Source organism: Danaus plexippus, chromosome 8, assembly GCF_018135715.1.
Source record: "Danaus plexippus chromosome 8, MEX_DaPlex, whole genome shotgun sequence".
Classification (NCBI taxonomy): domain Eukaryota; kingdom Metazoa; phylum Arthropoda; class Insecta; order Lepidoptera; family Nymphalidae; genus Danaus; species Danaus plexippus.
The window spans coordinates 6,128,968-6,152,851 of NC_083542.1; the positions used below are offsets into that span (position 1 = coordinate 6,128,968).

Sequence of the window (23,884 nt, forward strand, 5' to 3'; positions counted from 1 at the left end):
TTAAATAATTTAATTTTTTTTTTTTATTTCTAGAATTTTATTACCGAGATTTTTCCGAATGAAATTCGAATCGAAATAAATAAAGTCATTTTTTTGAAAAATAATATATTTTCTTTCAGTTATATAGAAATAGAAACTTATACTGGTAAATTATAAATTAAACAATTTACTTTCATATCGAAAGTAACGACGCAGGTCAAGACATACTGGTAACTGAAGTTTGTTTATACAATAAAATATAATTAGTCTAACATTAATAATAAAAAATTAATAACATTAAATTGAGTGTTTGTAGAAATAATTTAATTATAAAAGTTTGAATTAATTTTATTTTAAATTGAAGATCACGTGTCATTGACCTCATCGGACACTGTTTTATGACGATTGCTCAGTAATGGAAGGTTATTACTGTCTGATATAATGACTTCAACTTCGTCACCCATCTGTGTGAGGGTGTTGTATGAAGGCGGAGGGGTTATTTTTTTCTCTTTCCCATTGATGTCCTTCAGGGCTATTTGATTTGTTAAATCTGAAAATAGATTTGTTATAAACCGATTTATGTTTATCGTTTTTCAGTTGGCGATGTTAGTACTAATTACTACGTTTTTTGGTAAATGTTCTTTTTGTTATATGGAGAATTTTTGTTAGGGTATTGTGGTATTTTCACCCAAACCACGATTCCAAAGTAATGAAGGGTGTAGAATGATCAGGTAGTCATGTTGGCATTATTTAGTATTGAGTAAGGACTATACGCTCTTAGAATTGATAGGAAAACTTTGTAAAATCACAGACATTTTCGAAATGACAGAAAATTTACCATTGATGGATTTTGATAAAATGCTGCAGTAACCATTATATTTCTAATGGTATTAGGCTAAATTAAGATGTGAGTTGGCTCAAATGTTACCAGTATATAGAATTGTGTTAGCCATATCATAAAAGCCAGGGCTTATAACACTATGGTTACTTTTGCTATAATTTTGTCTCACCTTGTAATGTATCGTCCAATTCATTGGCCGTCATCACCACGACAACACTCGAACCGGCGCCTATGAAGACGTCTGCGACACATTGTCTTGGCGCTAACAGTACTAGCGGCTGGCCGCGTGATGCTAACGAATTTGACAACGCACAGATACCCTTAGCGGCAGTAAAGTCTGCACCTTTATAAAAAAAAGGAAAAGGAAAATATCAATATTTTTGTATCTTCCTCTTCATCGTCGCAAGAGTCTTTGCAGACTCGTCGCGGTCATCACTTATAAGTGATCCTATACATGATGACTTTCATGGGAAGATAGTTGCAGTGGCCGTTGCCTTCTGCACTAGTAATTTTTGGGGCTATTTAGACCCCAAGGCTTGCTGTAGCCTGTTCCAGCCGGTGGTGTCTAAATACTCTTAGGAAGTACATATGACTCGGAAAAGATCACATTTGTACTTGCCAGGTTTCGAATCCGCGCCCTCACGTATGAGAGGCGGGCTTTTCAACCTCCAGGCCACCACGACTACCGTTTTTATATACTTATTACAATTTCAATAGAAAAAAGATTATAATTTAATGATGATATATATTTTAATTACTTCACAAACTTGAGTAAGAATAATAGCTTAGTTTGCAAAGCAACTGAAAAGCAATCGAAAAGACTGCAGGTTCGAATCCCTTTAGTGCCGATGAATTCTTCATTCTTAATTCTTTATTTGAAATTTTGCGAATAATTTCATATAAAACAATGATAATTTTAAAATACGATTAAAATATACATTTACATATGAACTTCATTTAAATCTAACTTCATGAAACAAAGGATTACAGAGATAATATTAAAATATTGGTATTAAAGTGATCAAAAGATTCGCCTAGGTTTTAAGTTGGTGACCCATGATCGTTTTATTTATATTTTCTATATTAATTTAAATCTATTAAAATAAATAAATTAAATCATGTAACAGAGAATTTTATTTTAAAACTCACAATTGAAAAGAATCTTTCTATATATATTGATACAAGTTTAAGTTGTTTGTTTGAATCTAAAAAATATCAAACAGTTTTACAAGCCACCATTATTATTCTTTTATTTGTAATTTAAAAAAAAAATTGATTTATTTTGGGAAACAAATTATATGCTAAACGTAATAGGTCTCTTTAACTATATATATATATATATATATAAATATGTTTAATTAATATTATGTAAACATACCAAGTACATATCTGCAGTCGATGACAACGGGCATGCTGCAGCCTCCCTGCTTCTTCGCGGCGCGGCTCACGTACTGTCTTATGTATTCCACGCCAGGGAAGTAAAGACTATTGCCCACTGTTATCAATAAGTAGTTAGATCCGGACGAGTTCTGTAATCATTAGTTGGTTACAGGCTTAATTGATCTCTTTTTGTCGCCTAGATCTTATGGTCTTACTAGTTTTTTTTGTGTTTCATCTTATTTATAAGTAAATATATGTTCACATTATTTTGGTGTGCTTCTTGTTTTCAATTGTGCATGAATACGAGTATATGATAATTTCTTATTTTGATGGTACATTAACTTTAATTATATAAATTCTATATATTCTACAGGAAACATATTAATGTGTGATATATTTTTTTTTATTTAAGACTGTATTAGTGTGAACAACTTCGTTACATGCATATGATATGCAAGAATATTAATTTAATTTATAAATCATACAAGATCTGCACGTGATTTATACAAAGATATTCTTTCGCCTAATTTTGTTGTCACGTGATTGAGGAACGGGTGTAATTAGAAGCGAGGGTCAAATTATGATGGTCCAATAGATCTCAGAATTCCGTATTTTTTTTTCTATACAAAGTTTTTTTTTTTGTTCACAGATTACGGTGTTATCGTAATGACAAAATTAAATAATAGACGAATGTTTGTCAATTACCGCATTAAATAGCAAGGACGTAGTTCATGCGAAACAAATTTAGATTGTTAAAATTATAGTGTTAACCTTGGCTGTGCAATAAAATGGCGAATGTTCATTGAAAAAGGCATAGAATTTATTTTTTTCACACTTTTATAATATTAATGGTGCAATTCGATTAAATTTAAGCATATAATTGAGCAAGCGTGGTGATTAATCTCCATGCGAGAAGAGGCCTTTGCTCAGCAGTGGGCGCCGATAGGCCGATGATGGTGTGGGTGATGAAATAATTATTTAAAAAGTGAAGTTTGTACAGCTTTGTATAATTAATGCGAATTTAATAAATATTAATATATAATTGTATTGAATTTGGCAAATGTTGTACATGAATGTTTCTTTAGTTGTATGTTTGTTAGTTGCTTATGAAAAATCCACCGATCCGAAATAATTGAAATTTTGTATGGCAATCGAACTTACTATGTTTTGAGTCAGAATTTCTAGGATTGGAAGTAATGACTTATAAAAATGTGAGGAAAATTTTAAATTTGGAGCTATAATACATGAAGGTAAAAAGATACTTACTATAATATTAATCAAATTGAGAACCTCACTGTTTTGAAGTCGTTTAAAAAGTAATGTCATGACAGAACAAAGAAAAAATTTTTTTTTATTAATATATTATTTACCGTAACAATTTCGGCTTCCATCTGCGGTCTGGCGCTGGGGTACAAGAGTAGTAACACGTTCAACAGAACCCCAGCCACTATACCGATTTCAACTCCAACAACCAAACACACAGCGAACGTAGCGAACGCTGGCACAAGATCCGCCCGGCGTGAGCGCCACATAGGCTTCACGACCTGGAATATGTTGTATAAGTGGCATAATGAAAATATTATTACGTCACAATAGTAACACCCTCTAATAAGAACGTATGATAAATTTTAAGTTCATCAAGTTATTGTGAAATATCTTGTATAGTGAAATATCTTGTATAGTAATGTTTCTGTTCTCATATTATCGTGTTTTTTGTAATGTTCAAATAAGGCTGTCTAAGTGAAAATCCATGGATAATTTTGAATCGATAACTATGACGTGACGTGAACTTATTTGTTGTGTTATAATAATTAAGGAAGAAAATTAAAATAACATTAAATTTGTCTAAAGGACAAACACAAGCTCTATTGTCAAATAATAAAATTCAATATTTATCAATCATATTTTTTGTAATTTTACTGTAGTTACATGTTATTAAAAATAACAAAACAGGATTTCAACAATATTTACGTAATGAGAAAAATTATATAAGTAAATCGTCGTTCTATGAAAATTTATAAAATGAAAAGTTAGTTATGAATTAATTGTAGTAACTATTACGTTACCTCGTACTCAATCATGAAAACCACAGCACATATCACGACAGCGGCGAGCGAGGCTTTCGGAATAAAATAGAAATAAGGCGTCAAAAGACTCAGTGCTAGAAGAACTAAAATACCTGAAAACATTATAATAAATGAATTAAAAGTTACGAAGGTGCAAACGATTTTTTAGCTTATCTGGCTTTTATTAGAAAAAAGGCGAAGGATGGTCGCAATCTACTTATATGTATGTGGTAAAAGGAATATATATATATATATATAGAGAGAGAGAGAGAGAGAAAGAGAGCGAGAGGAAACTTTTCAGCATTCCATGGATTCGCCGTGAGGGTGCCGGGACTATCGCGTTGCAGGGAGAGGAGCCTGAACAGTGTCTGGGACTTGCGAACCAGGTGCTGGTTTACGAGACCCACATTTAACGCGCTAAACGCTAAACGCTCACCTCCACGGTTCAAGCCGCATGTATATGTTTAGTTCGAATTTTATATAACGTAACTGAATAAAGTCGTGGTGGCCTGAAGGTTAAAACGCCCGCCTCTCATACGTGAGGGCGCGGGTTCGAAACCTGGCAAGTACCAATGTGATCTTTTCCGAGTAATATGTAGTGTCTAAGAGTATTTAGACACCACTGGTTGGGACAGGCTCCTGATCACTGATACGTGATGACAATGACGAGTCAGCAAAGACTCTTGCGATCATGACGAACAGAATAAACTAATGAAGCATAACTTATATATATTTAAAGTATCAAATATTTACTGAAAATTAACTAGCAAGAACTCGAACACTAAATGCCTGTTAGCTGCAAGCCAGAGAGCCAAGCTTTACATCGCGTGTGTCAAAGTGGACAATGTCAACAACTGTTTACATTGTGTACCAAGATTCACAGTAAATATTCTACGCTTAATAATAGTTGTTACTGAGAAATACACGAGTGACTTGAAGAGAAATAAAAAAATATTATATTTTTATAGTTACATGTTTTTTTATTTCGGTCTTAATGATAGACCGAAGCCGAGTATTGTTGATACAATGAGGTGAAAATGTATTTAATTCATATAGTTTTATTTTTTATTTTTCATAAAATAATATATTTAAAGTATAAATATACATCCTGTTTGTTATAAATCTAACTAAAGGAATTGGATTTTGAGCGCAGTTTGCGTTCTGATTCATGGTTGAATAAATAAAAAGTTAATAAAATGTACTTTCTCGTCTCTATTTCATTTAAACTGTATTTTTGCTGGATACCGTTGATTACAATGCTCATAAAATAAACTAAATAAGTTGACGCGGGAATGCAGTTTAGGTGTGTTAAATGTTTTGATAATTTCAGACAAATAGAGTACATATACTCGAAAGTTGTCATTAAAGAAAGTAGCATACCCACTCCAATATAACGAGTGGTTTAATCTATATTTAAATTAGTGGAATACAAAATGAATATTTCAATACAGCGTACATTGTATCATATTCTTACCTGTATAAACACTGCCAAATTGTGTACAAACTCCACTAGCATGGTTCACAGCGCTTCGTGAAAACGAGCCGGTTATTGGCATCGCGCTCACAAATGAACCGAGTATATTGGATAGTGAGAGGGTTATAAGTTCCTGCGTAGCGTCTACGGATTCACCGCTAGCTGGAAATTATTCCTTACAATATAACAAATAAATTCATGACTGTCTTATTAACTGACTTTCCATTAATTAATTATGAAAGACATGATTGTTGATTTGAAATTATCCTACTAATATAAAGTATTTACACACATATTAAGTTTATTATAAGAAAGTTTATTTTACCAAATGCCTTAGCTATAGCGACGTTTCCAAGTACTCCTATAATGGGTACCAGTATTATCGACGAGCCGAGGTCTGAGCACATATCAATAAAGGTAACGTTTGTGCCCCCGTATGATGTAGCGAACGGCGGCATGGACCATAGCGGCAAGCCCTCTCTGAAATAGCGCTCTTTGTTGACTGGTTCTATCGTAAATCAATATTTGACGGAAATCCGTTTAAAGGTTTCCACAGCTTTGATATAAATTTTAAACGAAATAGCTCAGTTTACTGGTAATTTTTTTTGTATACTCTCAACAAAGTAATTGTAGTGTAAACTAATCCATATATGTGTTATAATGGCGAAATTTTCTGATTATATCATAAGACAAGGCCTTAGGACGTGAAATTCATTTTCTACGCATATAATCGCATTAAATATGCCAACGAAACGAACGTTAAGAAATATTTATGTAAGTAGTTATTGATTGCGGACCTTCATCCTGTTATAAATCTATTTTTTTATGATTCTTATATTAGAAAACAGCCATAAAAAATATATGTATATGACAGTAAAATTTCACTAATTCTAATACAAGTTTTAGGAGGAATAATCACATTTCTTACTAGTTTGGTAGCGGCTAAAAGTTGTTTTGATAAAAGTGAGGGAAATAAAATTAAAATTTTCATTAAATGAAACCGAAATTTTGTTTTGTTTAAACTGTATTTACACTTTATGTTAAAGGAAAAGTTTTAATAAGAACCTCGAAAAGAATCCTAAGATCTTTTAAAGTACTTTCTTAGAAATATCTTCACAAATGTAAAGATATGTACTAAAGAAAGAGCTTAAAACCTCTTCGCTATGGAGAACCTGAACCTTTTTATCTTTACATAAAAATATCATGACACGATAACAGTATTCTTGGTTCCGTATTTTTCGAATAGCTGTAAAAACATTCGTTCGGAAGTAACATCCAATATGATTTTATATAATTAATTGTTGGCAATAAAAAATGCCGATGCAATATCACGTTTCTAATGACTGCACTTTTAACTATATATTGTGAAATTTTAATGATTGTTTATGTGAATGTTGTTATCCATATCAATGAATTAATTGATAAAAAGGAAAAAATTTCAAAGAAACAAAATCAATATTGATTGAGATGTCCAAACATTACAAGTCAAATTGCTAAAATATGTTGAACGTAAAGTAACCATGAACTTACTTGACGGTGCCAGTGAGTTTGAACGGAGATTCTGAATACTTTTCCCATGCGAAAGCCATTAAAGAGCAAAGGAGCACGATGATAGCGTTCCGCGAAGTTGATAATAGCCATAAAGCTTTCTTCAAACCTTTTCGCTCTTGCCCCAAATTTAAATCTTTCATTTTCTGGAAATATATACAATATGATATATTTTTTTCAGTTACCATCGCAGTTATGAGTTATGTACGTAAAAAAAGGATTTTAAATTCCTTCAAAGGTTTTTTGATTGCCCGGTTTGAATACAGATACGGATGGTTTTGATGAATGTAAAAATTATTGATAAATATTTCAAAGGAATCCTGTTAGCAAACGTGACTTATACGATCATGATTCAAAAATCAATTTTTTATATATAAAAATATATGACAGTGATCAGTACATTATTTATATTTATGTTTTTTTTTTCATATACGGCGGTATACAATCATAATAAAATATATAATCTAAAAATAAACACGAAGATCACGCGATCCGGTGATTAATTATAAGGGATGTTTATTACCACGTTACTCAATGAACATTATTGTACCTTTCGATATATCAATAACACACATTTTACGGTGAATTTAGGCTCATAAAAAGATATAGCAATGTTTATATATGGAAGCTTTCAGTGTTATTTAAGAAGGTTTGAAGGTTAGTAACATGATCGTATTGATAGATGTTTATATGTGTGGGTCTGTGTGTATGTGTGTGTATGTTTACGTGTTATTTTGTATATAGTAAAACACAACTTACCCTCATTAATAATAGTATAACTATGCACGATACACCTAACGTACTATCAGCTAATTTAGCATTCGGTAAGTTTTGAAATACCTAAAATAATAATATAACAATTTTAAGAATATAAGATAAACAAAAACTAAAAAACTAATAACAAAAAAGATGTATTCACCTTTTTCAATGTGTCTAAAAATCCTCTCGACTTAAATTGTAGTCCCAAAAGTCCTTTGAGTTGCGACACAGCTATTATAACTGATGTTGCTGAAGTGAAACCTACCGTCACTGGGACTGATATGAAATCTATTAGAACACCTGTTTAAAAGAGAATTAAATAAATGTATATATATATATACTGAACTACAAAGATTCATATAATCTGAATAAATATTAATAAAAAAAACTTTTTAATTTCTTTCGTATGATTTTGAAGTACGAACTCTCAAGATAAAGACGGCACTCAAATGGTATTCAGAGATTTTATCAAAAAATGGATTACCTACTCCAGTACATGTAATATTTGAATTTGATAATAAAAGGAAATACAACAATACATTACAAGCATGATATGATTTATCTATTCTCATATTGGGGGTTATATTGAGACGTAGCTGATAAAAAAATTATGTTATCTTGTCACTGTCACGGCTTACTTCATAGAGATGACCGTCACGTACTTTTTAACTTCGCGTCAATATTGTTTATATCAAGGTTATTCCGTTTCAAAACAGTCGGACTATTTTGACTTATTCAAAGCTCTTTCATCTTACATTAACGATTAAAGTAAGCATTCGGATAATTAAAAAGAATAAACATAGTTTTATGTAACCACATATAAATCTTAGGAACAATATTAGCGATAGTCATAAGTTGTTTTAAAAATCATCCCAGTTTTACGGATTCAAATTATATAATAATAATTTTAATAGTTATAATAAAATGATGATAATTCAATAGAAGTATACAAAATATATACGTACTTGTATTTTGTTGATAAAGATATATACATACAATAACATCGTCACTTTATAACAAGAATTAATTTGTAAGGTTACCACGTGAAGGCAAACGCAAACATACCTAAATGCAATATTCCCATCGCCAGCTGTACAACTCCTGTTAGGAAACACAGAAGCACAGCGTAGTCGAAGTTTCTACCCTGTATTTGTTCATATGTCATGAGCGCCAGGAGCGCTGTTGGTCCCAGAGTTATATCTTTGCATGAACCAAATAAAATATATACAAAACATCCCATAAACGACGAGTAGAGGCCGTACTGAAACGAAATAATTTGGCTAATGCATCTCATATATTAGTTAAATGTCTTGGCGGTTTGCAAAACTTATGTAAAATAACATACAATCATAGTAAATGTGCAGTCGTTATGTGGGTATAATTTTGTAGCAAAATTCTAAAAGAAGTAAAATAAATTACCATAATAAAAAATGGTCAACTACTACTCGGAATATTGTAAGATTCATAAACAAATTGAAACCACTCCGGGATAATTAAATGCTTAAATTATTAGTTATCAGATTGAAATCAATGATGGTACTGCACTTAGATTATGAAATATATTTTTCTGATTCAAATTACTTTTCAGTGATAAAAATAACATCACGATAATTAGTAAGTGAATTCGAGTTGTATATTAATTATAATTAAATTAGTGTTTTTGTATCGGAATCAGCATGTAGTAATTATTTTTATTAGTATAGTTGTAATCTCTTATTTTCTCTACTAAGTCTGAAGTTGCCTCTGTATTATTTTTTGTATACTACACTTTGTATTCGGTGAATCATCTGTAAATAGGCCAAACTAGAAACAAGATTGAAAACTTTACTAGCTTCAATACTGCTTCATCCATACAAAAAAGACGAAAAGAAAACAAAAATGTTGAAATTAATACGTACTTTAATAAACTTGAAAAGATATTTTGTGGGTGAAAAATAATAACTATTATACGTGTTGTAAAGTAACGTTCACGAATGATTAATAGTTCACAATTATTAACACTATTAACTAAACTTACACACAAAAGAACGCGTATGTGATCTCTTCATACTTCAAATTCGTTACCAATTTGAATATGTGACCGATTACTCTTGTTACATTAAATATGACGTCGAATTAATCATTCATCAGAACTTTGGGTACAGTAGTGAACTCTAAATTAATATGAATACAACCGTTTATTGTGTACAGCGAGAGTTTATTTACATACATATGTATATGTTCATGGATATAGTGTAATGTTAATGAACGAGTATGATTCGTTCACGGCTATAACGCGTCACTGAGAGGGTTAACGCAAAATAGCTTGTCATTTTCACGCAGATTAAATCCTCCTCATTCCGTTACAATTTCATTCTGTACGGTTTCATTTATTCTCTCAATCTGAATTTATTTTCTGACTGTACAAGTTATCTTTTTAGAACACTAGATCCGGATTAAAAAATGTTATTATACCCCGGCTTAACGATATATCAGTTCAAATAAATAGGAAAAAAGTTTAACAATCTACTACTGTATGAATAAAATCGGATACGCGCGTACAAATTATAGCAATTAGTAAGCTGTGTGTTGGATTTGAAAATTCTTTTACAGTACAAACAGTGTATAGTCAGTTTTATGTTTTTTTTTTTTTTTTAATTTAATTGGTCCTGGATAACATAGTAATAAATTTGTTGAAAGGTTAAAGGCTTTTAACCCATGATTTGTAATAGTTGTATAGTTTTTTGTAACAAATAGCAAATTTTTTACTCGTTTTTGTACGTGTAGTAATATTGACAACGATCTCTGACCATCTTAATAGAAAGGCAAACAAACAAAATGTCTTAGAGTTTCAATTCGTCATTCAAAATTGACAGCGTGTTTAATTAAATATTTCAAACATTGGTAGTGTTGGAGATCATTTTAATATTAATTATGAAACACTGTTAGTTATTGGTAAGTATTGTTACTCTTCGTGTTTTTATTTAAACACAGGTGTATTTTCTATGTTATGCTTTGGAATGTCTTTATAACAATATTATTGAAAATGAACTGGGAAAAAATCAAATGACACTTGAATATTTATCTTTAATGTTCTTTAGAATATCAAAATTCTGTAATAATTCTTTCTTAATCATATGTATCTGACTACAATCTATTAACTATTCCTATTTACAAAACTAAACATTTTTTTTTATTTTTTTTTTTATTAAGAATATTACTTATTTATTTTTAATAGTAAGTCATTTACTTTGGGAAAATATATATTCTATTATTAGAAGACCTTACTTGTATTTGGTGAACGGTAAAGATCACAATGTATTGTCAGATAATGATGTATTTACTAGTCGCAAAGCTAAGTGTGTCATAGAAATAAATTAATGAACAAAGGGAACTTAATATAGCAATTCTCCTTAATTTTTTTATATTTTATAGATAACTTATTCATTTTTTTTGATAAGAACACAAAGTTTTTTTCTCCAAGTATATGTTTTAATGTTTCAACGAAAAGAATATTATTTTATCTTACGTGTACAGTTCTACTTTGTAATGTTGAAACGTTTCTCTATGAGGAAATCCTTTTACGTATTTGATAGGAGGCCGTAAATATTGTTTTACTTACGGGGTTTTTGCTGTTCGAAGCACATCTGTCTAAGAAATTCAATACTGATAGGTTGTAAACTCTTGGGAAAAGAAAGCAGTGGGACGAGCAAACTGAATTAAGGGTTTTACTTTTACGACTTGACACACCAAAATAAAATTCTGTTGCAGTAAAACAAAATAACGTAAGAGATGTACAAGGGAATAAATTGAAAAAATGTCGTTACTTCTTCTAGTGCTATAGGACGTTGATTTTATTAATTGAATTTTTACTATGCAGAAGTATTTTAAAAATAAACATCATACAAATATATTGCAAAACTGTCTAGTTGTATTTGTTTTGAGACTACAGTTCCGCAGCTTTGCCCGCAGGACTGGATTTGGCAAAACAATATGCTTATAAATCGTTGTATGTTATTCTGCTATATAAGATACATTATTTGTCAGGTTTCATAAACATCGTTTTAGTGCTTTGTTATGTATAAGTTAAAAACACCTAAACACTTTTTTTTCATACTTATTAGTTTTATGTATAATAAAAACGTATATTAATACGAATTATAATGACGATAGTTTTTAATTAACTTTGTGTGAGTTACCTGTGGGGGAAGGCCAGCGAGGGTCGCGTACGCCAAAGCTTGTGGTATCACAGTTAACCCCACTGTCACACCAGCTATGAAGTCAGCGAGTGCCTTTTCGGAATTATATTCAGACAGCCATTTTGTGATTGGAAGCCTCTTATGTAACAATCGCTTGCACCACGTTTGCTTTTTATAGCGTTGTTTGGACGGTGAAGACATGTTTAACCTGTTAATATAGAATACTAAGATTAACATTTTCGCAAACATAATGTTATTGTTACAATGGATTTGAATATGTTTTTAAGTAGGTTTATTCATACATACATACATACATGTATATATGATATACCATATTTTATATAAAATTCATAAGCAAACCTTCGTGGAAACAGATTTTGATCTTTCATATGGCTTTTCAAATGTCAAACCCAAATGCGTTCTAAATATAACCATAAGATAATTTGAATTCTACAAAGTTACTAGATTTAAATAATATGTTAAAAACACGTTTTTCATAATCGCTTCATAAAAAGTTGTGTGCAAATTGTAAAATAAATATTATTAAAAACAAATTAATCTACGGAGCGGGAATAATGGGTAAGCGATATAAATTACATATTTTAATTTAAATATACATTTAAATTGCGAGTTAAATAAGGGGCGTCGATGAGGTTTGATTATATCGAGGTAAGTTATAAAGCAACCCGATGGGAATATCGGGGAACTTAATTTAATATAAACCCTCGTCGTAATATGCTACCCGGCCAATAAACAAATGTTAAGCTTCGACAAGTAAAAACAAAGGGTTCAGAGTAGTTTCTATACTACAGGAATAAAACTGGTGATCTTATATGTATTATTGTTTGAAGAACACTTCGGTTGCGACAAGCCCTATTTGCAAACGCGAAGGGCATAATGAATGCGAGGGTTTAAAGGGTTAGGTGGATGATAATATCTTTTATTTCCCTTTTATGAAATATTTTGGACGAATGTGTTAGAATAGTAACTACAGAAATTGCTTTATTATAAATTGGATGTATAGTTGTGAATGATCAAGAGCATTAACCTTATGTAGCAACGTAGGTATTAGCATATGAGTCATCTATAATATTCTATACTTATCGAACCATAGTCTTAATTCTGTGTTATAGTTATAGGCTCAATGTTTTCTGTGTAAGTAACCATATCATTAGAATTTTAGATGTTCTTAACTTAGGCATGCCTGACACGCTTTACGTTTAAATATGTATATAGATTTCTATCTACGTAGTGCCTCGCAAATATTTACCAAGTGATTCGTTTAAAATTTTAAATGATCCTAGTTATTAAATTAATCTCAATCCATAAAACGAAAAGTTATTGTTTTGCTCCGGGAAATATTTCTTACAGATTAATAATATAGATATCGATTTGTTGATTATAATTTCAGGTTATATTTACAATGCGTAATACTCCTTAGTATTTAAAAATTAATAAGAGATTAAAATTATACACAGTAACACTATTTGTACTTTATGTGGGTACTGGATTTAATATTTTTTTTTATTTTGACCCTAAATTAAAAATAATAACTCAATCTTATTATATTTTTATCGTTAAATAAAAGATTTATTTTTTATCGAGCTCTTTGAACCGTCAATAAGCGAGGAAAATTTAATTTATAATAAGCAAGCGTAAAGATATTTAAAAAACATTGTTATCTTTTCGTGTTTTTTCACGCGCACAGCTGTTTTTGAACAATGTATCTTAGAAAGATCTTAGTTATAAGATACCCTTGACACCGATTTGACAATATTACAGAGGTCTGCATTATTTGTTTCTTAACATATTTCAATCCTAACATAAAAAAATAAATCTGTTTTTAATATACATAATACGTGGAATTGATACAATATTTTATTATTAAATTATTCAATTGAAGTAAGAACCATATATTTTCATAAAAAAATACCTCACGTGAGCTCCTATTCCACTTCGATGACATAATATGATTTTCTATTCGATTTGTTTTAATAATATCCTATGAAAATCATTTTATATATCTGATATATTTAACCAGGATATTTTTGCAGGAATTGTATATATGCTATACAAAGAACGTTGGCAACATGAACGCCAATACATCGTAGAAATAAGTTATAGAAAAATATTGTCATACCTCAAAAGAATAATTGCTTAGAACTTAGTACTGTGTCTGTTACTAAATAGATTGTAAAATAAAGAGAGCAGCTATCAAGCTTAACCGCGATATTTTTGGGAGGTCAAACACAACGGGTTATTCCCAAATTTAATGACAATCGAGAGCCAATGGTTGGGAGCTCGATTAAAAAAATTTGTTGTTAGGTAAATAAGAATATTTGATATCTTTTGTAACTTGTAACATTTAAATATATTTTAGAAACATTTACTTAATATTTGTAATGTCTTTTTCCAACAGACTTGTAAACTCGGCATACAAATTTTATGATATCTAAATATGAAGTAAATTTCATTAATTTCATTGTCGACTAATAAATTTTTCTGTTTAATCAGTGTTGAAATTAAAGAGGGAGAGAGAGAGTGAGATAAAGAGAGATAATAAATAAGAGAGGGAAAGATAACAAACTTATTGATTTGCTGTTGTCATCTTAAAAAGTTACTTCTTTTTTGTTATTGTATCAAGTAACTTTTGCAAAGCTTTTTGGAACTTCTTAACTATTTTTAAACTAAATGCTTTGACTCAAATCATAGATATATATAAATATATATATATATATATATCCTAATAATTTATAAGTATAAACGTAATGTCTCTTATACAATTATTTTTATGGGTCTTATAACTGAGTTTATAAAAATAATAATCATCAATACTTTGTTCCTATTGCTCGTACATTGAAATGTATCCCTCCTCGATCAACGGGCTAACTAACGCAAACAAATTTTCAAATAGCGTCCAATTAAATAAACAAACAAACTGTTTAGTTTTCGATTTTACTGTCATCGAATTTATGAATTCGTAGTTGTTCCTCGTTAGTTTACTCAGTTAAATTGCATTAGTTGAAAAGGAAAAAGAATATAAGTATATTAGTGAACTTTACATAAGTTTTTTCTGATACAAGATAACTTCAGTTTGAAGAAAAACTAATCTAAGAATAAAATAATATTCAATTACCATCGAGAAAGCAGTAATGAAATCGGCACAGGAAACAGGAAGGTAACTTGTAAGTTGTTCACTAAGATTGCTGAAGTGGGATTCGCAGGGTACAAATCAATTACTGTCAACTCGTCTCTTAAGAAACAAATAGAAAGTATTGGAAATTCTCTTCGTTGTTAATTTGTGCCGCAACATGAATGTAATAAAATTATAGAAGTCAGTGATGTCAGCTTTTTGTTTTGCGAGATAGATAGTTTGGAATTATGTATTTGATTGAGGGTTTTCATTAAATCAGTGTTTGCTGAATTGTCAGCTGAACCCACAATACAGGGTTATAGGCAATTGCTGTGTCGATAATGCACCCATTGTTTTCTCTAATGAGGCAGTATATGCGATGTTGCGGATTGTTAATGTTTTGGAATAGAGAAAGTATGTACAATTTCACGTAATTATACTAATGTAATATTAGTTAACGATAATGATACGATGAAGCTGATAATTTTTTGTAAGTACGTTTCGGTCATAGATAAATATAAATTGACGTTGGATATATAAGGATAAAGATAGGACATAATAATCGATAACCGATAAATATCTTGAGTGTCATTTGTTAAACTTTTTAAGTCGAAAGTCTTTTTGATTTCAGTTTTATTTGTTTGAAAAAAAAAAGCTAATATTGTATATATGTTATCATACTTTAGTTGTAAAAATGAAATAGATATAAATCTTATAAATTCAACTATTACTTGTAGTCAGAAGAATCTGAGCCGACTATAGCCCCGTGTATATTCGGAACAAAGTGATAAAATGTACTAAGGGACGAATATAACTTTTTCTATGGAAATTTATAATATGAAATTGGAATAGCGAAAAAAAATGAATACAAGGTCTTTCCTTTACATAGACATAGATGTTGGAATATTTTTTTGTAGTTGAGTTATGTAATATTAATTTTACTATATTGATACTTTCATGTCTTAGCCAACAAAGTGACGGATACAGAGGCAATAAAACTTTACGTTTAAATACAACAAAAACTATAACATAATACGACTGCCTTGTCTCTTTACGGTATCATTACAATAGCTTTTGTGTCATAAAAGATGTACTATGTTCTGGAAGTATATGGAAACTTAGTAAAATTATTCTCAAATAATAATAGACTAAGATATACAAGGTATGTAGAATATTGAGTCTCTTTGTGTAAAACACAATCGAGTAAATTGTAGTATAGTGTATAGGCGCATTATGTATTTTAAACATAATGACACTACATATCTAACTAGAACATGACATAATAATTATAATGTAAATAACAATCATAAACATCTAAAAATACAATTTATACATAGGATTTCACTTAAATACTCACGTCAATTATGATTAGGAATGTAATGGAATTTAGTCACAGAAATTAGACGGGAATAAAAAATTTCGTTTGTATTTTCTTTAATTTTTTTTTATCCTTAACCATTGTATTGCCCTATTAAGTTGAATTATTTTTATTACAAAATAAAGGAGGCACAGAAAAAGTGAAAATATTGTCTATTACTTTAAGGGTAAAGGTACGCGTCACAATCAATCTTTTTATTCCAGACAAAACTAATGTGGGTAAATCTAGGCAACTTATACGCTTCAAGTTGTCTAAAGTTTAGGATGGCGCAAATGATATGAAAAGCTAAGAAAAGCGGGTCAATCTTAGGACAAAACAACTTTTAGAAGAAAAACATTCACCTATAATTCAATTCTTTAAATATTACTACTGACTTAACGGTAGCAAATAGAAAAAATAAATTTAAAAAAGCGTGTTTTAGTAGTCAATTAAGATAAGTGTAGTTGGTGTCAAGGTAAGATGTAATATCAGATTGATATAGTGCGTGTTAGTGACTCCGCTTACGGTCTGGTTGATTAGTGACAGTAAAGACGTGAATAAGCAAGTACAGGGATGGGACATAGGTTTTGATCGGATATAGATATTTTGAGTTAGCTGATTGAAATTTTTAGATAACTTCTTTGAAAGGATGCATAGGCTAAATTTAGCAGATGTTTCTAGCCCTCTTTTTGTATGAAGACCAGAAATGATAATACTCTAGTTATCTATGATACCTGATAATCGAAGTATATAAAATAAAACTTGTTTAATTTGGAAGGTTAAAAGCGCTTCCCCGAGGCATTTGTTTTGTTATCTACAGTTGCGACTTCCGCTCGTCTACCATGGCCCAACAGTGTAAAAACCGATGTTCGAATGAAATTACTAATTTATATTATTTCTGTTACTGTGTATTATGTTAAATAGAATGTGTAATTTTTAATATAGCCTTAATCATTGATACTTTTATATTTTCTGTTGATGACGAAGACAGATTAATTGTTTAAAAGGCAATTCAATTATAGCACCACTAATCCCTGGGTCTTGCTCGACTAAAGCCATTACGGGTACTAAACTTAAAACTATTTACATTATATATTTACACAGCATTGTTCAAAGGAGTAGAGGATTGGTAACATGTTTTTTTTCAGTTAATCGTTAAAAAAGAAACGTTTTCATATTTTTATAAGAAAGATAAGTTTCATATCAAATAAGAATATTTTTTTCTGTCTTTAGGTACTTAAGTAATTTTATGTAACTAACTTATTTGATACATTTAATGATAATAAATCTATCAAATTGCGTCTATTTTTTGTAATTTTGTATTTTAAAAGATAAAATAAAGTGGAAAAATCAACCTTAACTAGTAATGTACAAAAAAAGTGCTTCAACAGAATCGTGCTGATTTTTGTGACTGCATCAAGAAGTGATAGTTAAAATCAGAATCAGTTAATGCTGAATTCAAATACATACAAGTGAACTGAACCTTGAAGCAATGATCATATAAATAAGGAAATGGTTGAACTTCAAGCGATCTCCTATTGTATTTATTTTTATTTTTTAGGTTTCCTATTAACTATCAAGGTTGTGTCTATATCTTTCATATATTAGTAAATTAACTAATAGTATTATCATTTTTTAAGGTTGGCTGCGTGGCTGAATTATATAATCATATAAAAAAAATTATCATTTAAAGACCTTATTTCGGCGTGATATCAAACTGTTACGTATTAAACGTAATTACCGAAGAGGTCCCTCGTTTTCAGACCTCTTAAAATTCTAATCGATACATTAATAATTATTTCATTTACATATATTTTTTAATATAGTTCTTAAAGAAACGTTATAAATATAAAAGGATAAAAATATAGATATGCAAATTGCGAATAATTAGTTTCTATTATTATTTTACGCGGTTTCATTTCAGCTGTTATCTATAATATGGCTCTTTTATTATATAATAAAGTGCATTATCTATCAGTCTAATTTTAATGACATCTTTTTATTTATAAGTTATTCATAGCAAAAATCTATCAATCATAGTTATCTTTAAATTTAATTTGTAAGATAATTCGTAAAATATCTGTCAAAGAATTATTCAGCGAAATGTTTGATTATTATGACGTAATAACTTATAATTAAATGCGTATTTTTGCGACTGCAGAAGCAAAATTTTTCTATCGTTAACCGTATCTGTATCACTGGAGACTTTATATCACGTATGTGGTCACATCATATACATAATCGCGATATGAATATAGGAGCTAACAGAATCGCCCAAAATTACGCAGACATAAAAGTATAAAACCACACGATGTGTTATAAAATGACACGTGTAAAACAATGGCATGTATCAAATAATACATTTGAGTACCAGTTAAGCTTCATGACTTGACATGAATTTTTTATAAACAATGTATCTTTATGACAAAGATAACTGTCTTTTATATGGTCTGTAATACAAAAAATGTAACTTTAAAATTAATGACAGTAATGGAATAAAAATATAAGACTGTTGTGAACGAAACGGAAAATGTGCTGTCTTTGGGGCCTTAGGAGATTTATCCTGTCACTACAGATGATGGTGCACATCTGCAAGGGTCAAGTTTGATTTTTACCTTAACAAATTAGGGTTTCTTTTTTAGTTCACCGATTACAAGTCACCGATTCATCACAGCGTTGAACCTCGCAGCACGTACTGGGCTCATCAATTCGGCCCGTCCGATCCCCGATCCGTCAACGCTATCAGAACCTGCGCCTGCCTTTCAATGAGCAACAACATTTATTTTTGGATCCAAAACAAATTACTCTCAAGTTAGATTAGGCGATTTAAATTACTTTAGATCCATGAAACCGTTTAGGTTTATTGGGATTAGACTTCTCAGTAAAGTAGATCACGAATATCCTCGCTGAAACTTTTGTAGGGTTTTGCGGTAACTTGAATTGCGGAACTCGTAAAACTAGGTGAGTGAATTCCATTGAATTGACTTGGATAGTCCGTATTATTGCGTACGTAATACCGCTGCGGATGCCGAGATAAGATGCTCTGACAGTTTATGCAGTAGTTATTCGCTAATTAATTCTCATCCTTCTTGGTAATATGGGATACCTTAGTGCTAATCTTGGTTGATATTACCCCCCTGGCAAATGTCCAGTGATTGTTAGACTAGATTCTGTGTATAATTCGTAATGAAGGATATTAATCTATGTATTCCAGAATTATATATATATTTACATTATATAATAGTTTTTGCTAGTGAATTTTATTTAATTGGCAGTGACATTTATAGTCAATGTCACGGTACTTTATCTACTTTCATATAGAAAGACTAGTTACACTATTTATAATTCAAGAACGACTGTACGTATTTGGCTGAAAATTGGTGGGGAAATAGCTTAGAACCAGAAGACTTTACATTCCGTTCGACGAAAAAAGACAAAACAATAATATCCAAAATCTGCTTGCTTACGGCCTATAAGACTTAACAGAGCTCACCAGATCAGTTGAACATTTTTAATTCTGAAATTGACGCAGACGAAGTCGCGGGAAAACCTTTATATTATATATAAAAATGAAATATATATTGTGAATCGTCAGACCGATTTCACATTTTTTTTATTGTCGAGTTATTGTCAACATGAGGTTCTTGCGATGGAAAAATTAAGAATATAAAATTTAAGAAGAAATACTAATTACTTTTATTGTAAACATATTTTAAATATGTGACTGTCAGTTATTTGACAGTTGCCTGTCAGTTTTTTATATAAATCACACATCTTTAAAATCCTTTACCAAGATCTCATAAGTCCAAAGTGAAGTTGTATTTTTATTGTTTTCATCAAAGTTATATTAGACGGAATAAAGGACTTAATTATTGAAATCCAAGATCTATACTTTTAAAACCGAACTATACAAGGAATAAAGTGGGTAAGGCCCAGCGCCTGATCCGAATGATATCTTTGCAACGACAGGACGAGGTCTGGCGGGTCTGCTAGTATATAATAAAACTATTCTGTCGTGATCCCGTGGGAACTACATGGAAATCGGGTATAAATAATTTATACCCGAATATAATTATAGTTATACAACGCATGTCTTATTTTGATGTCTAAACTATAGTATAGTAAAGTTTAATCAAAATCAGTCAATACATTTTTACTTAAATACATACATTTTCACAAACAAATATTAGTACGGCTAAAAGGTTGATGTTTGAGAAAATTTAACACATTATTCAATTGAGACCATTCTTATGGCATTTCCATAATACATTATTCCGAATTTAAATACGACGTTCTCAATTTATAAAATGCAGGCTATGTACGGTATGGTATCTTACATGTCTGTTAATAACAATGGAATGAAAACAGAGAATACGAGATGAAGGAATTACAATTAAAAATGTATATGTCAGATTTTTGTTTCCAAGAAAATATTACAATAGAAATGCTGTATACAAAATGATAGGTCTTTACATACACATACGAAAAAATTAATAGCGCCCAGATTTTCGTAAGATATATGCAAATGTTTCTCAAATGAATTATGAAACTCTTATATACATATCAACTTAGCATATTCTTTATGCAACTTAAGATAGGTAGGTACATACACATATATTATACACTTCGTAGATATAAAGATAAAAAAATATTATTTTACAAAATGTGTCAAAAAGTAAGGCATTTATCAAAAAAGTAAAGACCAATATCTAAATAAAAATCACAAAAAGAATGTTTATAAAAAATTGTGAAAGTAGGAGATTTTTTATAGCTCAACTTCTTCCTAAGGAATGCTCACATTGAAAAAGATATAAATTTATTGATAATTTTAAAAAATATAGTGCTGTTTTGTTACTAAAAAAATGTACGCTGTATATTTCAAAAGTGGGTCAAAATCATATTTGGTTAGTTTTGTTATAATAAAGAGTAATTTAGTACTTAAAATCTACCTAAAACGATAAAATTTCAAAGAGCGCTAAGCAACGAAATAAAAAAAAACAGTAGTAAATTGACTTACAATTGATATGTAGCAATTTATAGATTATAAACACAGGACCCTTGTTAGTTTATTTTCAAACTATTTTCGTAATACGAATTGTAAAAGTAGTCACTCACCATATAATATTTATGTAAAAAAATTAACACAACTTCACAAGCAACGATGTATATTTTTTAAAAATGTGTCATAATGCGATGCGCCTGAGTCGACGCGCGGTAGCAATTCGACTGAAATATAGTTGCCAGTTACATAAGGGAACATAACATCACTTTACTCTTGTTTTGGCAATATTATATTGTGTATTGGAGCGTAAAATAATTTTACTTTTCGAAGATTTTTTTTAGTTTTTTTAGTTTATATTTTATATTAGATTCATATTGGAGTTTGGATTGATTTACAATAAATTAAATAATTATTTGATAACAATCAGAAATTGTGTTATTATAGAACTACAGTTCAGTACACTGCCAACTGGAAATTAGTATGATTAGACAAACAAACCTTAGTACTTATAACAATAGTATGATTTATATAGTTATGTGGAATTCTCCATCTTCTTGACAGTTTAATTTTGTAAATAAATATCTTATAGAGTTGAAGTAAAGAATAAAAATTGATTGAATTTAAATTAACATATTAGAAATACATATTTACTATGATGTGTTTCATAATTGTCTTGCTATTTTGAAATAATCTTTTCTGATATGGTCTCATTATATTCTGGGAGCCGTAAATGAATCACAATTTACAGCTCTAAATGTCAGTGTATAATTGAGCACTCAAGTTTTATGTTATTGAAGAGAAGTTCAATTTGATGGTTGTACTAAACCATTATTATTTCATTTATTAGCGATACTGAAATATATTTTATAAATTAATCTACTAAAACATTTGTTAATTTTATTTGGATATGTTAATCGTTTACCAATTTTCAGCTTCAATTTAGAAAATATACTATAGAGAGATGAAACCTCTTAGCATTCAATGGATTCACCATGCGGGTGCCGGGTCCATCGTGTTGCAGGGAGAGGAGCTTCAACAGTGCTTGGGACTTACGACCCAGATGTAGGTTTAAGGGGCCCCTAACTAACGCGCGTTAAACTCTCACCTCCACTGTCCAAGCTCCTCTCCCTAATTATAATTATGTGATTCTTAATACCAAATCAATATTGAAACATAAATAGCATAAAAGACATACATCTACAAAGTTGGTTATGAATACAGGAGACTGTTATTCTTTAAAAAAATTAACAGTATTGCATTTATTTTCTATAACTAATAAAATAAATTATTTCATGATGTTGTAGAGTGATGATCAATTCTTAACTATAAGACAATTGGGGAAATGTATTTTTTAAGATTCTGTATTATGAATAACAATGATGTGAAAATAGAAAGTTAGTGATCATTTAAATTTTAGGTTTTTTTGATTAGCAAGTTTTCACTCAACATTGATTCATTTATTGTAAACTTTTGATCTCAAAATGTATGTTTTGTGTATGTATAATTTTTCATGACCAAAAGATAATTATTATTTCGCTTGAAGTAAAGGAAATAAACAAATGTATGTACATTATGATTTAGAATAAGGTCTAGGCTTCTCTCAACATTTAGCATCAAATTTATAACATTCTGTTTTTTTAAACACCTATTTTTATATTTTACATGAAAATGTTAATTCATAAAATTTAAATTAATTTAAATAATTCTTAACCTTACCAGTTTTATAAGTTAACACTTAAAACTATTCTTATTTGAGTTGCTCTCACTTAGTGTTAATAATGTTTAAAACCAAACTAAGTATTTGGTTCTTAACACAAACTTCATACATGTATGTTAATGTTAGGAGTTGAAAATAATTTTAAACTTTTAAAGACGTCGGCAAAACGTAATCAAAATAAATTATATATTGTCATTTCACTTTAGCACTAATGTCAGAAGTCACTGGAGATAACTGACAGTTGACAATCTGTTTTTCTTTCATCATGCTGCTTTAGCTACGAGTTATGGTAACATAATAGCAAAAGCTAATAAAAATGGATTTGTAAATAATATGAGAGAATAATATATAAACTGAAAATTTTGTCGTACTGTTAAAAAAATTAAGGAATTTGTTTTATATGTACAGTCTGTAAATTTGCTTGATTTACAGAAGAATTCTAAGAAAATT

General features: G+C 29.9%; 1 protein-coding gene across 2 annotated transcripts; it reads right to left on the minus strand.

The window, feature by feature from the left end:
* Positions 1–108: 108 nt before the first annotated feature.
* LOC116774992 (sodium-independent sulfate anion transporter-like) lies at positions 109–23,614 on the minus strand. 2 transcript variants are annotated; one of them, XM_032667784.2, is made up of 13 exons: positions 23,434–23,614; positions 12,226–12,433; positions 9,113–9,308; positions 8,208–8,347; positions 8,048–8,128; positions 7,271–7,434; positions 6,066–6,220; positions 5,741–5,902; positions 4,267–4,379; positions 3,571–3,744; positions 2,199–2,349; positions 990–1,163; positions 109–529 (listed from the first exon to the last, which is right to left on the minus strand). In XM_032667784.2, exons 2-13 carry the CDS (start codon positions 12,424–12,426, stop codon positions 345–347), a joined length of 1,896 nt encoding a protein of 631 aa, XP_032523675.2. In that variant the 5' UTR covers positions 12,427–12,433; positions 23,434–23,614; the 3' UTR covers positions 109–344. The 2 variants fall into 2 exon arrangements, with proteins under 2 accessions (XP_032523675.2, XP_032523682.2); XM_032667791.2 differs by lacking the exon at positions 23,434–23,614 and adding an exon at positions 21,831–21,941.
* Between the last annotated feature and the right edge of the window lie 270 nt (positions 23,615–23,884).

Excerpts from the sequence above, each read along its gene's own strand:
- LOC116774992 (XM_032667784.2), bottom strand. The coding sequence starts at position 12,426 with ATGTCTTCACCGTCCAAACAACGCTATAAAAAGCAAACGTGGTGCAAG. Across the intron at positions 8,129-8,207 it reads TTTTAGACACATTGAAAAAG|GTATTTCAAAACTTACCGAA; the intron begins GTGAATACATCT and ends TTATTATTTTAG. Across the intron at positions 6,221-7,270 it reads AAACTCACTGGCACCGTCAA|AGAGGGCTTGCCGCTATGGT; the intron begins GTAAGTTCATGG and ends GCGCTATTTCAG.